Source organism: Prionailurus bengalensis, chromosome C1 (genome assembly GCF_016509475.1).
Source record: "Prionailurus bengalensis isolate Pbe53 chromosome C1, Fcat_Pben_1.1_paternal_pri, whole genome shotgun sequence".
NCBI classification, from domain to species: Eukaryota; Metazoa; Chordata; class Mammalia; order Carnivora; family Felidae; genus Prionailurus; species Prionailurus bengalensis.
Genome location: NC_057345.1, coordinates 41,424,400 through 41,447,287, shown reverse-complemented (window position 1 = coordinate 41,447,287; position 22,888 = coordinate 41,424,400). Strand labels below are relative to the sequence as shown.

Here is a 22,888-nt window from a genome sequence, read left to right as displayed (position 1 = left end):
ACTGCATTTTGATGTAACAAAACTACCCAAAATATGTAGTGAGGTAGGGATTATCATTTCCATTTCACACATGAGGGGCAGAGTAGTTAAGTAACTTGCCTAAGTTCCCAGAATTTGAAACCAAGTCTGCGACACAAAACCCGTGCTCTTAATCATTTACTTCCTTCATCTTACCTACTTATAGAATATAATTTTGCAAAAAGAACAGCTGTATCTTACTTGAGGTTAAGCTTGACACTTAGAAAGGCAAAACTTGTGTATTGTCAGAATTATCCCAGAAAAATTCTAGAAATTATTCAGTATAATATACAGACACATTGTGTCTGCATAAGCTCAAAACAGCCAATTATTTTCTTCAGGCTTAAATCAAATCCTTGCTTCTCTGGTTGAGCATCAGCTGAAATCCTTGGCTTGCATATAGAGATAATATTGAAAGTAACAACAAAACCCCCTTTCTTTAAACACTGAGCACTGAAGGCATATAATTACATTCATATACAGTTAAATGCAAACATCATGCTACTCCTCTCTTTACATACTTTGATTTTCTGGACTGTAGGATAGAGTGGACAGTGCCTTCAGTGAAATAGGTACCTTTTTTTTTTTTTTAATCTCTCAGGGCCAAATGTTTCTATGAATGAGGACAGTCTCCTGAGATTTTCAAAATTTGACAGATTTACTTCAGATCTCTGTTAGGGGTGAAGACATTGACAGTGTTTATTAGTAAAGTTAGACAACATAGGACAATTATAAGGATAAGCAAATCATTAATTATCATTGTCATAACCATAATATGATAGTCCCCATTTGTTGAGCACTTATTCCCATGTGCCAGACACCGTGTAATGTGCTTTATAAGCATTGTCCATTTAATTTCCTTTATCACTCGGATGTAGTTTCCATAAAACTGAGGCTCAAAGACTTTTAGTAAATTGTCCATGCTGTTATAGTTTATAAGTAGAGGACCTTGATCTAATCTCAAATTTGTCTGATTCCAAAGCCCATCCTCTTAACCACTGTCCTGATGTCAGGGTTCCTGACTTCCTTTTGAAAGGGTAAAATAGATTACATATTGTCCTTTATAAAAATCAAGGCAACTAGATTTGAAAATGTTATCAACACAAAACAATAGTGATCCCTTTTGTGGCCACTAATGATTTTGCTTGTCTGAGAAACTCAAGACAAACACATTTCCCTAAGCCTCTTCTGACCCGGACATGATTCCTTCTGAGTATGTCCTAACATCTCCTCCATCTTTTTCTGCTAGCTCCTCCCTCTTCTATCCCCACCAAGTTCCATTCCACCAAACATCTCAGAATGCTCAAAACATACTTGTTCTTCTTTGCTGACTCCTACTTTACCTGGAAAGACCTGGCCCCTTTGTAAGTGATGGTCAGGGGTCTGAAAAGTCCCAGAGGGTTTTAAACAGAAATTACAAGATCTTTTTGTTTGTTTGTTTTAAAAGATCACTGTCTGTGATAAGGGTAATAGATGTAAGTGAAAACATGGAATTGGGGAGCTTAGTTAAGGAGCTTTAGGAGTGGCCCAGGAGACAGGTCATGGTGGCAGTGAAGACAGAGAAATGGTCAGATCTGGAATATATTTTGAAAACAGAAATGGAATTTCAGATATATATTGGAGGTTGAGCCAACAAAACTTGCTGATAGCTTGGACTTTTTATGGAAAAAAGCACAGAATAAATTAAGAAAAGCGATGGACTAAACAAGGCATCCTTTATTTGTGTTATAAGATGTTCAGTACACAGTCATCATTTTTAACTGAGACACAACTGTGATTATGGCTTAGAAAATCTTTGACTGAAAGAGTTGTTTGTCATTAAGTGTGTATGTGGCAGGTCTTAGTTTTCTCCAACTATGTGAACCTGCTAAGTGCAGGACATGGCGCCAGGTAGTTTCACAAAAGTTGCATCATTTAACTCTCCCTAAATCCTTAGATGTAAGAATGAATATCCCCATTTTATAGAGAAGGAAACTAAGACTTAACTTATGATTTGACTTTGCACAGTTCTTAAGAAGCAGAACTGAGATTTGAAGTCCAAGTTGACTCTAAAGCCCATGCTCTTGTCACTGAAATGATTCAAAGGTACAAAATCAGAATTCCCCAAACTTTTCTCCTCGTAATGAGGAGAAGCCTCTATTGACTCTCATGTGTCCTACTTTAGAGCCCAAAGCTGGCAAACAGGACAGCTTTGTTCTGTCTGTAGCCCATCCACTGACTTGCCTTGTGATTTAGGGCAAGCTTCTTAATTTGATGGTGTCTCAGCATTCCCACATGTTAAGCAGGGCTAGTAATTAGTGTTGGAGACAATGCTTTGAAATCCACAGATGAAAGGACCTGCAGTCTTGAGTGCAAATATTTTGTTTCTCATGATGTTCTTTTGGTTTCTTATAGTTTCCAGGACCTTTCATACATAAAAAAAGAAAGGAAGAAGGAAAGAAGGAAAGAAAGAAGGAAAGAAAGAAAGAAAGAAAGAAAGAAAGAAAGAAAGAAAGAAAGAGGAAAGAAAGGCAAGCAAGGAAAGAAAAAAGAAGGAAACAGGGCAAGTATAAAACTGCATTTGCTTGCTCACTAGGAGCCAATGGAACTTCTGGGACATGAATGTAACAATCTTCCTTACTCTGTAGTACTCAATAAATATTACTAATAGATGAATGGATTTTATTTAAAAAACCCATTAAGGTAAGTTTTGGTAAACCAGGGAAGATCTTTAAAAATGATTTCTATTTTGTTTCTGATTTCTCAAATCCTAAATAATCTCTAATAATCCATATCTAATAAGAAGAAAAAGAAGCTACTGCTCATCTAGTGTCCATTGTGTGCCAGGTTACAGGCTAACTGCTTTCACATGAAACCTCATTTAATCATTATAATAGCACAACCAGGTAGGTGCTATTATTACCTATTATTACCTTCAGTTTAGCAGGAAACAATGGCTTGGTAGAGTTCACAGTCATGTCCAAATTAACAAAATTAGGAAGTAGCAGAATTGAGACTGGACCAGACTGGGCCTTCCCAGTTCTAAATTCAGACTCTTCCCAGGACACCCCGTTGCCCTGAAAAATTAGTGATGAAGACAATTTTGAAATGTTCTATCACACCCTGGGTGTGCGTGGCATTTAAAAATCTTACTGCTTGTTCTTTTCAGTTCCTGGCACAGGGAAAGTTATTTGTGTAGCACAATTGTTATTATTGTGCAGCCTCACATATTCTTTCTGCCCTAGGCAAACATGAACAATAATGGGCTATATTTATGCAACCAACAGCTTGCAAGCATGAGCTCCAGATTATCACTACAATTGTAGTTTAATTTTTTTGTTTTTGTAACTTAGCACCATTTATATGGAAGGCCTTTCTCAAAGTCTCATGCAAATAAACTGGTTCTTTGTATATTCAGAGAGCTCCTCAGCTTTTTTTCCATAGTTTCAATCAAGCATCCTGTATTTCTAAATGCTGACATCACAAATGTGCCTTGTTCACGAAGAGCTGATAGGACAGTCACCTCTAAAGTTGGAATATAAAGAAATAAAAGTAGTTGTGGTGTCCCTGAAGGGTGGGTTGGGAGAAGGAGTGGGAGTTAGAGTAGGATAGAAAGACAGAAAGGCCAATGACAAAGCTGTTCATGGTCTAAGTGCTCCTCTTCAGGATTGTCTTGAGTTTAGGGTTATTATAACCCAGAACCTCATCTTCAGCTTTCCATGGTCAAAGCACCATTTTATCAAGGTTTCTTGGACGTGATCAATATCTACAGGACACCAACAACATGCCCTAGTAAAAAGCACGTTTGAGTTGGAAGACCTATGTATAATTTCTACCTTTGTCACTATGGATTTGGACAAATTTCTCTTCTATAAAATAAAATTAATAATAACCCCTGGGTTGTTGTGAGGATTAAATGAAATAAGGTACATGAAAACAGCATTTTTTGGTTGTCAGTATCCAGATTTAAGTCATCAGACACAACTTTATTACCTAGGGACCATCTACCTTGCCTATAACAGGGATACATGCATCAGCTGTTTGAGGCACTCCTTTCTTATGGCCAATGTATCTGCAAAACTTACTTAGTAATTGGAGAGTTGTCTGATGGGCAGAGTTAAATGGTGATCTTGAAGAATGGTATCCTTATAGCTACCACTTACTGGGCATCTATTCCAAACAAGGCTCTTTGATAAAACATTTATGCATGATTTGTAGCCCTTTTATCATCCCTACAAGGTAGATATTAATATCTCCAATGTACACATGAGGAATATGAGGCTTAGAGCCAAAGACGTTAAGTTGCCCTAGGAAAAACAGGTAAGCCCTTTTTGTCTGCTCCATGAAGCTCATTCCTGTTACAATGAATTAGATCACAACATATCTTCCAGTAGCTACATTTTACTCTCTTAAAATAGATTTAGAATATGACCCAGTGCTTTGATGAGATCTGGGACAGGCATTTGCAAACTGTCATTGGTGTGTCATTTAAAAAAATATCCAGTCCCAGAAGTTCTAGGCCTTTATGGGGGTTTGGACCATCATTCCCGTCCTCCATTACATGTCAAGTTTTAAATTTAAACCAGAACCAATAAGTGGAAAAGGAAGCCAGTAAAAATTATTGGTGGTCTGGGAAGGGGTCTGGGGAAACTCCCATGTAATGATTTTGAGCTTGTCTTCCCTTGCTGAGGGCTCTGATTATCATTATTATTATTTTAACCAAGGCCCAAACCTGCTTTAAGTTGCCTTTGCTTAAACAAGTTGTTTATAAAATATTTGTTCCTTGGTTTTCATATCTGTCAAATGGGGATAAAATGAAGATGCAAATAATAACTACACATGAGACTATGCATTTAGTCCATTTCAACAAACTTTTATTATGTATTCATCTCTAAGACTTGTGCTAAATACTATTTGTGAAAATATTTATAAACTGTGAAAAGCAATACTAAAAAAATACAATGTGTTGTTTTTGATTTACTATGAATCACACAGTGATTACAACAGTAATAATTCCTTATATTTCCTCCACATTTTCCACATTGATCTGCTCATTTTTCTTTTTTTTTTTAAGTTTATTTATTGAGAGACAGAAAGAAAGCACAAGAGTGGAGGAAGAGCAGAGAGAGAGGGAGAGAGAGAGAGAATCCCAAGCAGGCTCTGCACTGTCATTGAGGAGCTGGATGTGGGGCTTGAACCCACAAACCATGAGATTATGATCTGAGCCACCTCAGGTGCCCCTGATATGCTCCTTTTTATATATGAGAAGCTAAGGCTTAGAAAGGTTAAATGGTTTTCATCAAAATAAAAAGCTCTGCACAGCAAAGGAAACAATCAGCAAAACTAAAAGGCAACCAATGGAATGGGAGAAGATATTGGCAAATGACATATCAGATAAAGGGTTAGTATCCAAAATCTATAAAGAACTTATCAAACTCAACACCAAAAAACAAATAATCCAGTGAAGAGATGGGCAAAAGACATGAATAGACACTTCTTCAAAGAAGACATCCAGATGGCCAACCGACACATGAAAAAATGCTGAACATCAGTCATCATCAGGGAAATACAAATCAAAATCACAATGAGATACCACCTCACACCTGTCAGAATGGCTAACATTAACAACTCAGGCAACAACAGATGTTGGCGAGGATATGGAGAAAAAGAATCTCTTTTGCACTGCTGGTGGGAATGAAAACTGGTGCAGCTACTCTGGAAAACAGTATGGAGTTTTCTCAAGAAATTAAAAGTAGAACTACCCTATGACCCAGCAATTGTACTACTAGGTATTTATCCAAGGGATACAGGTAGGCTGTTTCGAAGGGGCACATGCACCCCAATGTTTATAGCAGCACTATCAACAATAGCCAAAGTATGGAACGAGCCCAGATGTCCATCGATGGATGAATGGATAAAGAAGATGTGGTATATACATACAACAGAGTATTACTTGGCAATCAAAAAGAATGAAATCTTGCCATTCGCAACTACATGGATGGAACTAGAGGATATTCTGCTAAGTGAAATTAGTCAGAGAAAGACAAATATCATATACTCATACGAGGACTTTAAGATACAAAACAGATGAACATAAGGGAAGGGAGGCAAAAATAATATAAAAACAGGGAGGGGGACAAAAACATAAGAGACTCTTAAATATGGAGAATAAACAGAGGGTTACTGGAGGGGTTGTGGGAGGGGGGATGGGCTAAATGGGTAAGGGGCATTAAGGAATCTACACCTGAAATCATTGTTGCACTCTATGCTAACTAACTTGGATGTAAATGTAAAAAATAAATTTAAAAAATGTTTTTAAGTCAAAAAAAAAAAAAGAAATAACACGTGGCCCTGGAAACTTTAGGGACAGTAAGAAATGAAACTGATGCAGATCAGCTTGTGTTCATGGCTTAGCATTACATTTTAATTAAAACATAAAATCATTTAAAAAAAGGTTAGTTTGTTTGAGGCCACACACGAAATGATTCCAATATGCTCCTTACTACCCCAACTGCCTTCTAGAAGACTCTATACATGAGGAGCTCCACTCTATCCAACCAGGAGTATTATCTCATATTTCATATCATTTGGAGGAACTTCTTTGAATAACAAGTGAATTTGTATTTCTCATGGTAACTTACTCCATGGCTTTCAAACTTATTAACCCACATCTACATCTACAACTACCTACATCTTTAGGCATTTTCATATATGTTACTTCATTCATCCTCACAGTAACTCTAAGATTGTACAGCTAGTAAATGGTGGAGCCAGAATTGTAACCTGGATGTTTCTGATGTCCAAGCCCTGTTTATTCTGGTATGCTATACTGCTTTGGTTATTAGCTGTATAACTTTGGACAAGTCATTTAACCCCTGTAACCTTCATTTACTGCATATATAAAGTGGGTTTATGCCTTTTAAGGTTGTTGTGAAGCTCAAATGTGATAATGTAAAATAGGAGAGTCAAATAGAAACATCAGTTGTGGTTATAGCTGATAAATGTATCAAGGTAGAATAGTTTAAAACAGTATCTCCCTTTCCCCCTTGAGTTAAAAAGGATAACAGCAAAAAAGCCAAAGGAGACTCTTTAATAAGTGGTTGTTCACCAGATGTGCATGGCTGGCTCTGTATGGCTGCACCTTGTAAAAAGGGGGTGGAGTAAGGAGTTTCTGGGGGCATTTCTGGGATGGTTTGCCTATGGTGGCAAAGGTCTAAAAATTTAGGTGAGGCTTACTCCATCACATGGGTCTTGTTCAGTTGGCTCTCCTGGTAGGTCAAATGAGGACCGCTATGATAATGGTGACAAGAGCATGGGCCTGATAGACTTGTGGTTTGTTGATGTGGGAAGCCACCATGACTGAGAAAGGAAGACCAATTCTGGGCAAAAACATTTGTTGAGGCCTACTCTGTGGTAGGCTAAACTGAGAGTGGGATGTAGTAATGAGTCAGCCCCCTGTCCTCAAGGATTTTATAGTGTAGTGGGGTACAGAAAAGCCCTTCATTCTTAAAAACAAGGCAGAGAATAATAAGGATCATATCAGAGCAACTAGGAGGTGAAGTGGGAGTTCCCAGAAGTCTTCTTAAAGTAGGTGGCATATAAGCCAGGTCTTTAAAAATCAGGGTTTCTAGGAACTGGTTGGTAATTCCAACTGAAGATGGCAGTATGAGATAGTGTAGAATATGTTATGTTTAACACAGGTGGGAACAAAGGTCTTTATTGAGTACATGCTTTATGCTAGGGTCTGATGATATAGAGATATATCAGAAATAGTCCTTGCCATTGAGGAGCTCTCAGTCTAGAGGGGGAGGCAGATGTAAAGAGTCATTAGAGTGATAATGACTTCATAAGGTAGAGAAGAAATGTTAAAGAAGAGTGTGTAACTCTGACTTGCAGAGGTCAGGAGATGCTTTGCAGAGGGGAAGATACTTGAGCAAGTGTCCAGAAAGTAGAAGTTTGCTGGGTGGACTAGGGGAGGAGTTAGGTATGCTGCAGGCACTGAGCAAGTCCCGGCGCTCTTTTATTAAACAATATAAGTGTGTCAGGCAGCAAGCAGGCAAGAAAATTATTTCTCCACCCTTCCCACTTGGTTTTTGGCTCCTGGATGGAATGACTTAAAAGCTTTTTTTTTCTTTCTATTTAAAAAAAATTTTTTTTTAAGTTTATTTTTCGAGAGAGAGAGCAAGAGAGAGAGTGAGTGTATGGGAGGGGCAGAGAGAGAGAGGAGAGAGAGAGAGAGAAAGAGAGAGAGAGAGAGAGAGAGAGAGAATCCCAAGCAGTCTCCCCACTGCCAATGCAAGGAGCCTGATGCGGGGTTTGAACTCATGAACCCGTGAGATCATTATCTGAACCGAAATCAAGAGTCAGATGCTTAACTGACTGAGTCATCCAGGTGCCCCAAAAGTCTTCTTTTTCAGTATAACATCCTAATACCAGCTGGTTAAATGAAAGGTTTTGGAGTCAGACCTTGATTCTAATCTGGCTCTCTAATCAGCTGTATGACCTTAGGTAAAATACTTATTTGTGTCTCAGTTCCTTCTATTCATAACCTTGAAAGATAAAGTGTCTAGCACAGAGTCTAGCATATATAAAGTACTGTTATTTCTATCATCTCATTTAGTTTTCACAAGCAACCTGGACTTTGGGTATAATTTCCTCTATTTCTCAGAAGCAGAAGCTTAGGGTAGGTAGGTGGCCTGCCTAAAGCCTACACAGCCCATCCGCCTTACTTTCATATCCGCACCGGGTTTTCTCAGGCGGCCCCGGCGGGTGGGGGTGGGGTGAGGTGGGGTTGTGTAAGGCTCCGGTCCGGCAGCTTAAATTCCGGCGCCAGGATTTGGGCGCTGCCACGCCGGCGCCGGGCGGGCGGGGCCAGGCGGGGCGGGGCGGGCAAGAGGAGGGAAGTTGTCGAAGTTAGGGGAGACGCCCGCCCGCCTGCCCGGGCCTCGCCTCTGACCGCTCCCTCCGCCTCCTCCCCGCCCCGAGCCCTAGTCTGCCCGTCCTTCCTTCCCCTCCTGTGCATGATGGAAACACCATGGCTGCGGCGGCCCAGTTCTCCTTGACACAGGTAACGCCGCCCGCCCGTCCGGCTCGGTCGGCCGGTGTCCCCAACCCGGCCCCCTCCCCCACCGTCCTGTGGTTCACCGACCCGGGCAGTTTCTCTCGCCCCGGGCGGGGTGGCCGATGGTGAGAGCGAGAGCGTGTGTATATGTGCGAGTGTGAGACACTGTGACTGAGGGAGGGCGCCATCCCGAGCCCGCAGCTCCGCGGCTGCAGCCTTGACCCCGCCCCACACTACCCCCCCACCCCAGCGCCCGGTCCCGCCGCCCCTACGTCCCACAGCTGAGTGGACCGTGCCCCCTACCCTGCTCAGCTGACGTCTGGCCCTTCTCACTCCACGCAGCTTTCACCCAGCCAGGAAGTTTCCTTCTTCCAGGCCAGACGCACTCCAGGTGAGCTCCTGTTGAGCTCGCGCGGATCAGCCTCACCCCCTGGTCAGCCCTTGCCCCGCACGAGGCTGGTCTCTGGGCCATGCAGTGCGCTTCCCGTGGTTTATACTCACCTTCCAGACCTAGACGCCCGGGGCCCTCTCTAAGCCAGTCTTTCCTCTCGAAACTGGCCTTTTCCCACTGGAGTCCAGTGAAAGCCCTCCCTTCCCCAGCAGTTTCTGATAGTCAGCCTCTCTTCCAAGTATGTCTTATTCTCCTCAACTGCTTACCCTGCTAGCCTCTTCCTGAGTTCAGCCTCTTCCTCTCCTCATCAGATTTCCTTCTGGGTCAGACCCCCCCAGTTCCGTCTCTTCCTGCTTCTACTCTTACCCGGTGGGCTTCACTTAATCGCTGCCCACACGGATAACAGGGAAACATCCTTTTACAGGTGTGATGGTTCCACCAGTCTTGGTGCTGGGAACGACTATAGAGATCACTCATTATGGGCCAACCTGTTCTCGGGGTCTTTCCTCTTGTCTTTCTGTTGTAGAGTCCAGTCCTTGTGCTTCCCAGAAAACCTTGTGCTTCGACATCATTCACTCTGGGAAGCCTTGTTCCTCCTTGTCTGTAAAGAAAGCCAATTGTAATCTTTTCATGATGTTCAGGATGATGAGGAGGTGACATTGCACCTGTCAGTCTCTTCCTGCTCCTCTGACCAAAACTCACCCTCAACCTCAAATTCTGTTTGTTCTCCCCAAAGCTGGGGAGTGACCATGTACGCCCCGTAGAGGCCCACCACAGCCTTTCTTCCTGCCTTATATCTCCCTGCCACCTTGTAGTCTCCTTGGCCTAGATTTGTGAGTGCTTATACATTTGGGCCTTGGAGTTTTCTGTGTTGGAGCGGAAGGCTTTGGAGTGTTTCATTTAGCACTCTGGGATAGAGAAACTGAGTGAAAAAATGTTTTCTTTCTCTGGAGTCACCTATAAACATGTACCTCAGGTAAAATAACTAACTTCAGTTTGCAGGATTTCTCAGTTTCCTAAGTGAAGTCTGTTTGTTTCCCAGTTTTCTTGGTGTTGCTTATCGTATTTTGACAAGCAGATGACAGAGGAGAATCCTTGGAATGTGGCAATTTAGTTTTGGCGGTGAATCCCTTTGGAAAGGTCATCCTGAAACTCAAATAAGAGTAGTGGCAACATTGACTTTTGGGTGTTCACTTCTTATGAGTCTAGTTAGTGACTTGCATTATATAAGATCCTGTTGGCAGGCTCCTGCTCTCTGGTTGTGTTGGCCAATTCAGGCAGTTTTCCCCTCTTGAAGTTTTTGTTCTCTTGAAGTCTTCTATAGATCTGTTTCTTAGTTGTGTGCATACTTTATTCTCTCCCTGGGTAATACTGTGTTTTTAGTTTCTGTTTACTATCATTCATCTTTGGAAATTTTCTTCAGGCTCTGTCAGTTTTATAGACAGTTAAATAATTTAAATATGTTCTTGTGGTTATGTATTTAAATATTAACATGTACACATGATAAATACTGAATCAGTATTATCCTTCAGTGTCTCACATATGAGAGAATGTACGTTGATGGTTCCTTTATACTGATAATTCAAATTAAATCAATTTAGAATATTTTGATTTTAAGACATTAAGAAGCAATAAGATACATGTAAAGGGACATGAAAAAGAACCTAAGTGTTAATATACCCTAATGTGCCTCCTTGTTATTTTAAAACTTTTCTAATTTGTATATTTTCAATTTAATTTTTTAACTACTTGAAGCAAATAAACTAAGATAATCAGCCTGGTTTCACATTCATTATTGATCTATTTGTTATACTCACTGCCTCCCCCCCTCACTCCCCACCCCCCCACCCCCCAACACACACACTTAGACATAGGCATACTCAAGAGAGAAATCCTCCAGGGCAGGGACATCTTTTAATTCATCTCTCTTCCTCAGTGCCCATCTGGAAGAAAGTGATTAAAAACTGTCTTATGAATGACTGCAAATTTTAAAGGGCTCTGTGACAGTTAAAAGATTAGACAGATGCTTGGGTTGGTTTCTGCCCCTGGTCGTGAGATAATAATGGTTTTGGAGTAGGTTCTTTCATTCAACAAATATTTGTTAAGTACCTATTATGTGCTAGGCACTATGCTGGGATTGTCTTGTTTATAATAATTTGCCTTTATCAGTTAAGCAAAACTGGCAGTTTGGGGGGGAAAATGTGAAAAATATTTTAATTTATTCCTTCCTTCCTCTTTCCCTGCCTGACAACCAACTTGCCAACTCCCCAGCCACCAAAATAAATCATCTAAATTATCATATTCTAGCTCCTAGAGAGGATAGAATACTAGAGTAATGAAATGTTAGTTCTAGTCTCAGATATGCCAAAAGCTAACTCTATGGCATTGAGTTAGGTCTCCAGGGCCTCGATTTTCTTAATTTTAATAGTCATTCAACAAAAAGTTGTTGAACATTTACTGTGTGCTAGGAATTATTCTAGGTACCGCGGCTATACTAAGGAACAAAATACATAACAATTCCTGGAGACAAAACATGGAACTTACATTCCAGTAGGGGAGTTTGAATTAGCTGATTTAAGGACCTTTCCCACTAACATTCTTTTTTATAGATCATATTCTATGATTTGTAGCTCTAGTGGGACTTTCCCAGGGTACTTTAGTGTTATATAGCCTTAGTGTTTTCTAATTTCAGTTGTCTTCACTAGGCATTCTATTTTATTCTAATCAGTAAGAAGTGAAACTTGAGTGAGAAAGATCTTGTGATTTTTGCTTTGTGGTGATAGATTACAAAAAAGATATTACTTCTTTCTCTCCTTAAGCTTTTCCAATTGCCCATTTCTTCCTCAAGCCTGTATCCTTAATAATACTCTCAGTCTTTCTTACTATATGTAAGGAATACTTACTATATATACAAGGGTGTTACTATATGCAAGGGGTTTTACTTCATTTAACACTCAGTTTTACAAATGAGGGAAGTAATTTACATGAGCCTAGTATGTGGTGGATCTGAGATTTGTACCAAAGATTTCAAAAGCTATTTTATTCTACTTCTCTGCATACTAAATGCTTGGCATATCTAATGCTCCCTTGTATTTTTGATGCTCTTTTTCAGTAAATGTCCTATTGTCCTAATTAGATAGTAAACTTCTTGAGGCTGGAAGCCATGTCTTTTGCCTCTGAATCGCCAATGTCTTGGTATGTTGACAGTACAATTGTGGGTACACAAGTGGTGTTCTTGATGATGCTAAAAGTTTTATTTTATTGAAATATGACATGATGTGAGTATTTTAAATGATCTTCCTGCAGTTCAGCTTTATGCTGAAGTTTTCTTGTTTAATTTAGCAAGAATTCTTTTTTAATAATAAAAAAACCCTTAGGTGGCTCCTAGCTGGCTAAGTTAGTAGAGCATGTGACTCTTAATCTTGGGGTTGTGAGTTCGAGACCCATGTTGGGAGTGGAGGTTACTTAAAAAAAAAATAGAATCTTTAAAAACATTTTTGGATGTAATGAATTATATTGGGGCGCTTGGGTGGCTCAGTAAGTTAAGCATCAGACTCTTGATTTTGGCTCAGGTCATGATCTCACAATTTGTGAGATCAATCCCTGTGTTGGGCTCCTGCTATGCTTGGGATTTTTTCTCTTCCTCTCTCTCTGCCCCTCCCCTGTGTGCTCTCTCTCTCTCTCAAATAAATAAATAAACATTTTAAAAAATGTTAAGAGGCCCTTAGAATGGGACTTAATTGAAAAAATCTTAGTAAATGGTCTAAAACAATAAATGCTCTAAGAATACTTTTCTTTTTAATGCTTTTTTTTTTAATTGCTAGAGTGATAATAACTGCTTTATAGAAACTGGTAGTTGGAGGAAAAAAATCTCTCAGAATTTCAGTTTGTGGTGTTTGTTTTCAATTTCATTAAAGAAAAAAATACATGATGTATATTAATGTGCCATCTTAGTGGTTTAACAATTATGACAGTAAATATCAGGACAGAGCATAAAAATTACAACATGTTCTCAGAAGCAGAAAGAGTATTTATTTAACATGACATATTATTTGAGTTCCTACTATGGGAAGGGCACAATAATGATATTTTTCTTCTGTTCCTGAAATTACAGTCCAGTATACTCAGGAAATCCATACTTCCTTGAGTGATATTCAGCCGTTCTCAAAAATGGCTTGGAATGTCCAGCATTTGGGAGGAGTTGTCATAGTTAAAATTAATTAGGAACAGTTGGGTTGGCCCAATACAGAGTCTCCCAGGAGTAACCTAAGAGTGTATTTTTTTGTTTTCACTCTATTTGCAGACAGAACAATAATGGGCTAAAATAGTAGAAAAAGATTGAGCATCTTTATTTAGTAACAAATCATAGTTCTAATCTCCTTTCTCACTAGTAGTCTGATTTAAGGACTTAATCTAAGGTGTTATACTTGCTTTCAAGGAATTAAACACAGTTACACACTTCTTTGTTTTGTGAGTTTTGCACTTAATATTGGAACTTTGGAAACCAGAAGCAGGAAAACGGGTTGAGTGAGAGGCAGAATGAGAGAAAGAGAAATATCTGGTTACTTGGAGAGTTGGTAGAAATAAATGAAAAGTTAATCCAAGCAGAGTTTATGAGGCAAACCCATACACTGGAATTGCATCTTAAAGTGGTTAAACTCTTATCAACAAGATAAAATATTATGTCTTCATTAAAAATTATTTTTATTAGGAGCTTGTAATAATTTGAAGAATGTTGTCATTTGAATGCTGTGTTACAAAGTGGAGACATTTTATTTAGAAAAATGATCTAACCTAGTTAAGCATGCATAGAAAAAAGACTGGAAGAAAAAGTAAGGACCAAGATTTTATAAGAGCATGGTTATAGTTTTTTTATTTACCTTCTTTTCAACAGTGTGTATTTCTTCTGGAGTCTGCTGATTTAGCGTTTCTACATGTAACCTTTTTTGACTATTTACTGTTAAATTGAAATGAATGTATATAAAGTGAAAATCTGTGTTCTAAGATTACACTCACATTTCATCTTAAACATTCCCATCTTTACATTTAGAGAGATTGGTCAGAAGAATGAATAATAGAAACTATTGTTATAATTGGCTTGGAGAATTGTCAGAGGACTAATTTATAATTTTGTGTGCTGCTTTATAATTTACAAAGAATTTTATGCTCTCTTATTTGATTTTCTGTCAATAAGCTGGGCTATTACTGTCATTTCAAGTTAGAGAATACTAAGGCTCAGAATGTGTGACTTAAGTTTTACAGTCAGTAAATAAAAGCATAAGCCCATGTTAAAAAAAAATTCAAACAATACCCATAAAAGTCTCCTTCCTGTTCTGGGCCCTCAGTCTCCTTCCTTCAGGCAGTCATTCTTGCCACTTTGTTTTGTGTATTTCCAGCAATAATCTGTGATGTATGTGTAAGTATGCATAATTTTTCTTTTTTAGTAAGCTGCATATTGTTTCACGGCTATTTATTTATTATTATTTTAGCTTAGTCTAGGAGATTGTTCTATACTAGCACATATAGTTCTCCCTCATTATTTTAAAAACTTTAGGATCGGGGCACCTGGGTGGCTCAGTCGGTTAAGCGTCCAACTTTGGCTAATGTCATGATCTTGCAGTTTGTCGGTTCGAGCTCCGCGTCTGGCTCTGTGCTGACAGCTGAGAGCCTGGAGCTTGCTTCGGATTCTGTATCTCCCTGTCTTTCTGCCCCTCCCCTGCTTGCACTGTCTCCCTCTCTCTCAAAAATAAACAAACATTAAAAATAAATAAATAAATAAATAAATAAATAAATAAAACTTTAGGATCTTGCCTTATATGAATATACTGTAATTAGCCACCTAATGGTGGATATATATGTTGTTTCTAGTTATTTTCTATATTATTGAAGTGCTGGCATGAATATTCTTTTGCACACCTTAGTGAACAGGTATATGTACATTAGTTTTTGGTGGGTATAATTGTTGGGCCAAAGGATATTTGGATAGATATTACTAACTTGCATTCAGAAAGGTTGTACCAGCAACAGTCTGAATGTGCCTTTTCCTCTATAGCTTCATAAGTATGGTATTTTAGCAAACTTTTATTCATTGTCAACCTGATACAGAAAAATGATGTTAAAATTAACTTATACATTGTACTTTCCTTTTACATAAATGTGAACTTTTAAATATTTTGTACAAGAGTAAGGTAGAAGTAAGATATAAGAAACTTAACTTTGTGATATAAGTAATGCTTTCATAAATTGAAAGTGCATTTAAAAATTGAAGGTTGGAGCTCATTTAAAAACTTGTTTTTTATATGGTACAGGTATACAAAGAAAAGTAAGCCTTACATCCTCCCCTGTTAGATTGAGGATTTTGTAGGGGAAGTTAATGGTACCAGGAGTCTCTCATCTGAAATAATCAAGATGCTTATGTCTGATTATGTTTCAGTAAAAATAAAAATTTGGCCAAGAACAGTGGGGCAAGACCATACTTTTTTGGGGGAAAGCTTCTATATTACAATATTTTAGATTTTTTTAGATCATGGTTTTTCAACCTTGGCACTGTTGACATTTTGGGCCAGGTAATTCTTTGATGTGGGGAGCTGTTCTTTGCATTGTGGGATGTTTTGCAGCATCCATACCCATGAGATGCTGATAGTACTCTTTCCATTTGGGACAATCAAAAATATCTCCAGATATTGCCAGATGTCTTTTGGGGAACAAAATTGCCCCTAGTTGAGCATCACTAGTTTAAATATATACTTTTTAACCTTAGTGATCCAGTAAGGCATAAAGGAGATATAGAGATATATGCCTTCTTGGGATAGGAATGGGGGAGTAGTTTATCTTCATGTTTTTATTCCCTAGCCTGCCATGAGCCATGAATGGCTAATTGTGCATAGATTTTGAACTTAAAAAATTTACATGGTAAGAAACTGGAAATTGTGAATTTAATTTTATGTGCGATTTCTCTGCCTTCCTTAGTGTGATCTTTAGTTGTGGAACAATTCTATCTAGTGGGCTAAATAGTAATGCAAAGATACTGAAAGGAAAATAATCTTATAACAGTATTGAGAAGGAAGAGGACTAATGTTTTTTAAACTCCTAATAAGCATTATGTACTTTTAGATGATTTCTACATTTCACTTGATCTTCATAGTCTTTATAAAATAGGACTTAATCTTCTGTATTACTTAGGGTTATGTTATAAGTGGTGGATATGAGATTTAAGCCCAGGCATATCTGTTCTCAAACATATTTGCTATACTGTTTCCTGTAAACACTCATTGACAATAAGTCAGACAACTTTATGAAAATGAACATTCACATGATATTATATTCCTCTATTGTTATATAAAAGGAACAAATTAGGGGCGCCTGGGTGGCTCAGTCGGTTGAGCGTCCGACTTCAGCTCAGGTCACGATCTCACGGTCTGTGAGTTCGAGTCCCATGTCGGGCTCTGGGCTGATGGCTCAGAGCCTGGAGCCTGCTTCCGATTCTGTCTCCCTCTCTCTCTGCCCCTCCCCCGTTCATGCTCTGTCTTTCTCTGTCTCAAAAATAAATAAACGTTAAAAAAAATTTTTTTTAAAAGGAACAAATTATTCAGAGTGTGGTATGTGTACGTGTGTGTGACAGAAAGAGGGAGAGAGAGAAGAGGTCAATATTGGGATAATAATAACAATAATTAATACTGAGCACTTATGTGTCAGGCACTGTTTTTAATAATCTTTACAACCTGATGAACTTTTCAGTAATCCTTACCACCTGATAACTGGATCATCCTTGTTATCTTTGTTTCACAAAAAGAGGAAATTTAAGCACAGAGGTGAAGTAATTTGTTCAAGGTCAAGCTGATGCTAAGTAGTGGAGCAAGAATTGTAACCCAAGTAGTGTAAACAATTCATATAAATTGAGCAAGTGTGTTGTAATTTTGAGGACAGAATAATAGCTCTAACAGATGTAATTATGATACTAATGCTTGGTTAACTGAACATACGTTCTAGGCTGCAACATCTTTTTATGTGAAAATCAACTTATCATTGCATAGTCCACACCTCTAGAAAGTGATTATTGTACCAGATAGTAGAGGGTTTTTGTAGACTTGATAGAAGGTAGTGTTACATTTTGCAACCTAGGAATTTATTACTCACAAAAACCTAAGCCTGTCTGGGTTTGTGTACATTATGACAATATTTATTTTTAAGCTAATATTCTCTTGGACATGTTAGTTTGGACTTGGAGTTCCTTCAGTATTTTATCGCTAAAGATGACTCCATGTTATCAGAAAAAAATTCCCTAAGAAACTATTTTATTAAATAAAACCTAGAACCACTAGACTTAATGGTATCTGGCACTCCAAATATGAACATTGTTGAGAGCTAGGGTGAAATAATGGGAGGTATTGGGCTTTACAGTAAGAATGTCTGAGGTTTACATCCTTTATTTGATTGTGTAACAAGTTTCTTAGCTTCGTTTTTTTGTTTGTTTTTTTAAGCCTATAAAATGGGGGATAAACAACTTGCAGGATTTGTTGTGAAGATTATGTGCAATAATGGATATAAATGTCCACGATCAGTTTAAATGGTAGCAGCTAATAATAATAATAATTATAATAATAACTACTACCAGCACTAGCCAAATATTTATAATCAGTGGGTTTTAGTTATTTATAGGGCTGTTAATTTTTATGAAATGTTGTACTTAGAATTTTCATAGATCATTGATACCAAGGATTATTGGTAACTTCACTTTATCTTGTATTCTGTAGGTACAGACAGCATAGGTATTTATCATTAGGCATATATGAAAAATGTGAAACTTCTGTGCACCAAAGATGCTTCTGTTATTGCTGGTTGGTCTCTTATTTCAGAAAACACTTACTGAATGCCTCCTCTATGTCATCACTGTGTTAGGCCTTAGACATACAAAGAGAATAAGGCCTAGACTCATGCATATACTAAAGTACCTTTTAGTCTTTTAGGGAGATAAACACTGACTTTCTGGGATGTTAAGTACCTTGAAAAAGGATGATAGAACTAAGGCCCTGGGGTGCTGTGGAGTCTCCTGTGATTATGATGGAACTTTTTGTGGTAATTTAGTTTTTAAATTGATTGATACTATAGATGACATTTCAGGTTGTACTTAAAGGACAACATAAAACCATAGGAACATTTGACTTAAGTCAAATTTTATTTTGGTGCATAGGGTCCACATTGGGGGATGTAACATCCATTTTCTTATGATTTATTCTCTGCTTTTTTTTTCTTTGTAATAAAGCCAGAGCTTTATTACAGAGCTTTAACTTCGAGCATAGGACATTAGGGAGGGATTTCAAGGAATAGGCTTCAAAGAATCTGTGACCTACGGTAAAATAGTATATAAAATATTCAGAGTATCAAGATTTCTATCCCAGGGATACTGACAGAAGTTTTATACAGTGGGAAGAACACTGGACTTAGTACTAGACAAATATGGATTTGAATTCTCCCTCTGCCACTGTACACTCTGTGGGTGCCCATAGCAAGTTACCTAAACTCTCAGAACTTCCTTATGAATGATGTATATACATTGTTGAAATATAGGAGACATTCAGTAAATAGAAGTGCTGTTGTTGGGGTACTTGGGTGGCTCAGTTGGGTAAGCATCCGGCTCTTGATTTGGCTCAGGTCATGATCTCATGAACTCATGATCTCATGGTTCGTGAGATCAAGCTGCACATCGGACTCTGCGCTGACATTGTGGAGCCTGCTTGGGAATCCCTCCCTCTCTCTCTGCGCTTGCCTTGCTTGTGCTTTCTCTCTGTTTCTCAAAAATAACTTAAAACTTAAAAAAAAAAAGAAGTGTTGTTGTTCTTATTTGCAGAACTCGTGTAAATATTGTTTTAGATATTTTCATGTCCAAAATTCTGCACTCATTGAAGAAAACTGGGACATGCAGAATAATAGTTAGGAAAAGCATGGATCACCATCTACCCCATTCTTTAAAAGTTTTAGTTTTTTTCCTTTTTTTTCCTTTTTTTTTTTTTAATTTTAGAGAGAGAGTGAGCAAGGGAGAGGAGCAGAAGGAGAGAGAGAGAGAGAGAGAGAGAGAGAGAGAGAGAGAGAATTTTAAGCAGGCTCCATGCTGAGCACAGAGCCTGATGCAGGGCTTGATCCCATGACCTTGTGTTTATAACATGAGTTGAAATCAAGAGTTGGTCGCTCAACTGACTGAGCCACCCAGGCGACCCTCTTTACATTTTTTAAAAAAATGTTTATTTATCTTAGAGAGAATGAGAGCAAGCGGGTGGGAGGGGCAGAGGGAGGTGGACAGAGGATCCAAAGTGGGCTCTGTGCTGACCACAGCGAGCCCAGTGTGGGCTCAAACTCACAAGCTGTGACATCATGACCTGAGTTGAAGTCAGGCACCCCTCTTTAAATATTTTTTAATGTTTATTTGTTTGTTTGTTTATTTTGAGAGAGACAGAGACAGAATGCAAGTGGGTTAGGGGCAGAGAGAGAGGGAGACACAGAATCTGAAACAGGCTCCAGGCTCTGAGCTGTCAGCACAGAGCCCGATGTAGGGCTCAAACTCACGGACTGTGAGATCATGACCTGAGCCTAAGTCGGCCGCTCAACCAACTGAGCCACCCAGGCGCCCCATCTTTACATGTTTTTTAAAATGTAGTTATAACCTGGCTTTCTCCACACACACACACACACACACACACACACACACACACACATACACACAATTTTGTAATGTTTTCCTTAACATTATAGGTGTTTTTCTATGTGATCATCATAGCATCTTTTTAATGTCTTTAGACTGTATTCATTAACTGGATGTTTTATAGTTTACTTAAGCCTCACGAATAATAGCAATTGATGTATAAATCATAATTAATGCTGTTGCAAATAACCTTTCATATACCATTTGCTGAATTCTGTTTTGTAGAGTTATAGATGGTATTTACCACATAATTAAATTATTTTTCTATATATACCTTTGGGTTTTTTTTTATACCTTTGGGTTTTGAAGTTAAACTTGAGTAATTTTTGTTTAGTGTATGTTTATAAGATCTTGAATGGCAAAGCGGAAAGCAGTATTTTACTCAGATAGGAACAATAATCTCAAAAATACTATTGTGAAGGAATTAAGTTGAATATATTTAATTTGGCTGCAAACTACATTTATAGTTTGTGAAGTTCACTTAGCATAGGAAATTGGCATTAAAAATTGTAGCTTGAAGAAGATTGGATGATTTCAGTTTGCTTACAATTTTCATCCTTTTTTGTAGGCTGGGTTGCTTTCATTCTTAGTCTTGTTCTCTACATTCTGTTCCATGTTTTTGTTTTCTTGCTTTTTTTTTTATTCTGGCACACTTTTATGCAGGGCCTTGTAAGACCTGGGGGTGGATTCTGAACCATCTGGCACTTGAGAACAGTTCAAAAACTTAACTTTATTGACTGTACTTTGAGCCAGACTTGTTTAAAATGTCCTGGCTTGTCTCTGTGCTTGACAGTTTTTTTTCTTTTATATCCTGACAGCTTTTTATGACTATTTTCTTCCTTATTTTAGTATAGGAATTTTACCAGTATCAGTATTTGTAGATTAAGATGGACAAGATTTATTTTCTTATAACCTCACACACACACACACACACACACACACACACACACTTATAAGGAAAACTTCCCAAAACATTTTATTTTTTAAAATAAGTGTATGATTGGCATGACTTATATACTTATACATGTTTAATAACTATTAAAAATATTTAAAAATTATTTTTTAAGTAGTAATTATAGCTTTTCATCATGAGGCTAGGTGGAAAGAAAAGCATACTCTGGAATTGTAAATTTACTGAAAATTGTTTAATTGTTAACAAGTTTTCTTTGAGCTTCCCGCTGTATTGTTTTAGCATTTAAAAAATTTTTTACTTTTTAAAGAAACTTATTGACATATATATAATCTATATATCATACAATTTACCCATTTAAAAAATGCACTTAAGTGACTTTTAGTCTATTCATAGATGTGTGCAATCATCATCACCACAGGCAATTTGAGAACATTTTTATCACCTCAGAAAGAAACCTTGTACCCTTTAGGTATCATCCTCTTCTCTTCCATGCTTTTCCCAGTCCTAAACAACCACTAATCTATTTTCTGTCTCGATTAGATTTTCTTATTCTGGACTTTGTATGAATGGAATCATGTACTATGTGGACTCTTGTGACTGGTTTCTTTCTCTCTCTCTCTCTCTCTCTCTCTCTCTCTCTCTCTTTTTAACTTGTTTTATTTTTTATTTTTTTTTAATTTACATCCAAATTAGTTAGCATACAGTGCAACAATGATTTCAGGAGTAGATTCCTTAGTGCCCCTTACCCATTTGACCCATCCCCCCTCCCACAACCCTATCAGTAACCCTCAGTTTGTTCTCCATATTTATGAGTCTCTTCTGTTTTGTCCCCCTCCCTGTTTTTATATTATTTTTGTTTCCCTTCCCTTATGTTCATCTGTTTTGTCTCTTAAAGTCCTCAAATGAGTGAAGTCATATGATTTTTGTCTTTCTCTGACTGACTAATTTCACTTAGCATAACACCCTCCAGTTCCATCCATGTAGTTGCAAATGGCAAGATTTCATTCTTTTTGATTGCCGAGTAATACTCCATTATATATATATATATATATACACACATACCACATTTTCTTTATCTATTCACCCATTGATGGACATTTGGGTTCTTTCCATACTTTGGCTATTGTTAATAGTGCTGCTGTAAACGTGGGGGTGCATGTGTCCCTTCGAAACAGCACACTTGTATCTCCTGGATAAATGACTAGTAGTGCAATTGCTGGGTCGTAGGGTACTTCTATTTTGAGTTTTTTGAAGAACCTCCATACTGTTTTCCAGAGTGGCTGTACCAGCTTGCATTCCCAGGTTTCTTTCTCTTAACATAATGTTTCTGAGGTTTATCCAAGTTGTAGTAAGTATCAGTATTGATTACTTTTTGTGGCCAAATAATATTTCATGGTATAGTTATACTACATTTTCTTTATCCATTCATCTGTTGATGGACATTTGGGTTGTTTTCTCCTTTGGCTATTATAAATAATCTGCTATGAACATTCATGTTCAGGTTTTTGTGTGGATATATGTTTTTATATCTGCTGGATATTTATGAGGTCACATAGTAACTTTATGATTTATTGCTTGAGGAATTGCCAGACTGTTTTCCAAAGCAGCAGCACCAGTTTACATTCCCACCAGCTGTGTATGAGGTTCCACATCCTCTTAATAATTGTTATCTGACTTTTTGATTCCAGCTGTGCCCAGAATCCTAGTGGCTGTGAAATAGTATCTCATTGTGGTTTTGATTTCATTTCTCTGATGACAAATGATGCCTACCATTTTTTCATGTGCTTTTTAGCCATTTGTATATCTTCTTTGGAGTAATGTTCATTGATG

At 38.0% G+C, this 22,888-nt stretch overlaps 1 protein-coding gene across 4 annotated transcripts in view; it reads left to right on the top strand.

The window, feature by feature from the left end:
* The first annotated feature begins 8,889 nt into the window (after positions 1–8,889).
* The window catches only part of EPS15 (epidermal growth factor receptor pathway substrate 15), a 151,504-nt gene continuing 137,505 nt past the window's right edge, over positions 8,890–22,888 (top strand). For 2 of the 4 annotated variants that reach the window (XM_043578754.1, XM_043578751.1), the window contains exon 1: positions 8,901–9,064. In XM_043578754.1, the coding sequence (XP_043434689.1) occupies positions 9,032–9,064 (33 nt within the window). In that variant the 5' untranslated portion in view covers positions 8,901–9,031. Of the gene's footprint in view, positions 9,065–22,888 lie in introns of all 4 variants that reach the window. The other 2 variants (XM_043578752.1, XM_043578753.1) reach the window with 2 other exon arrangements.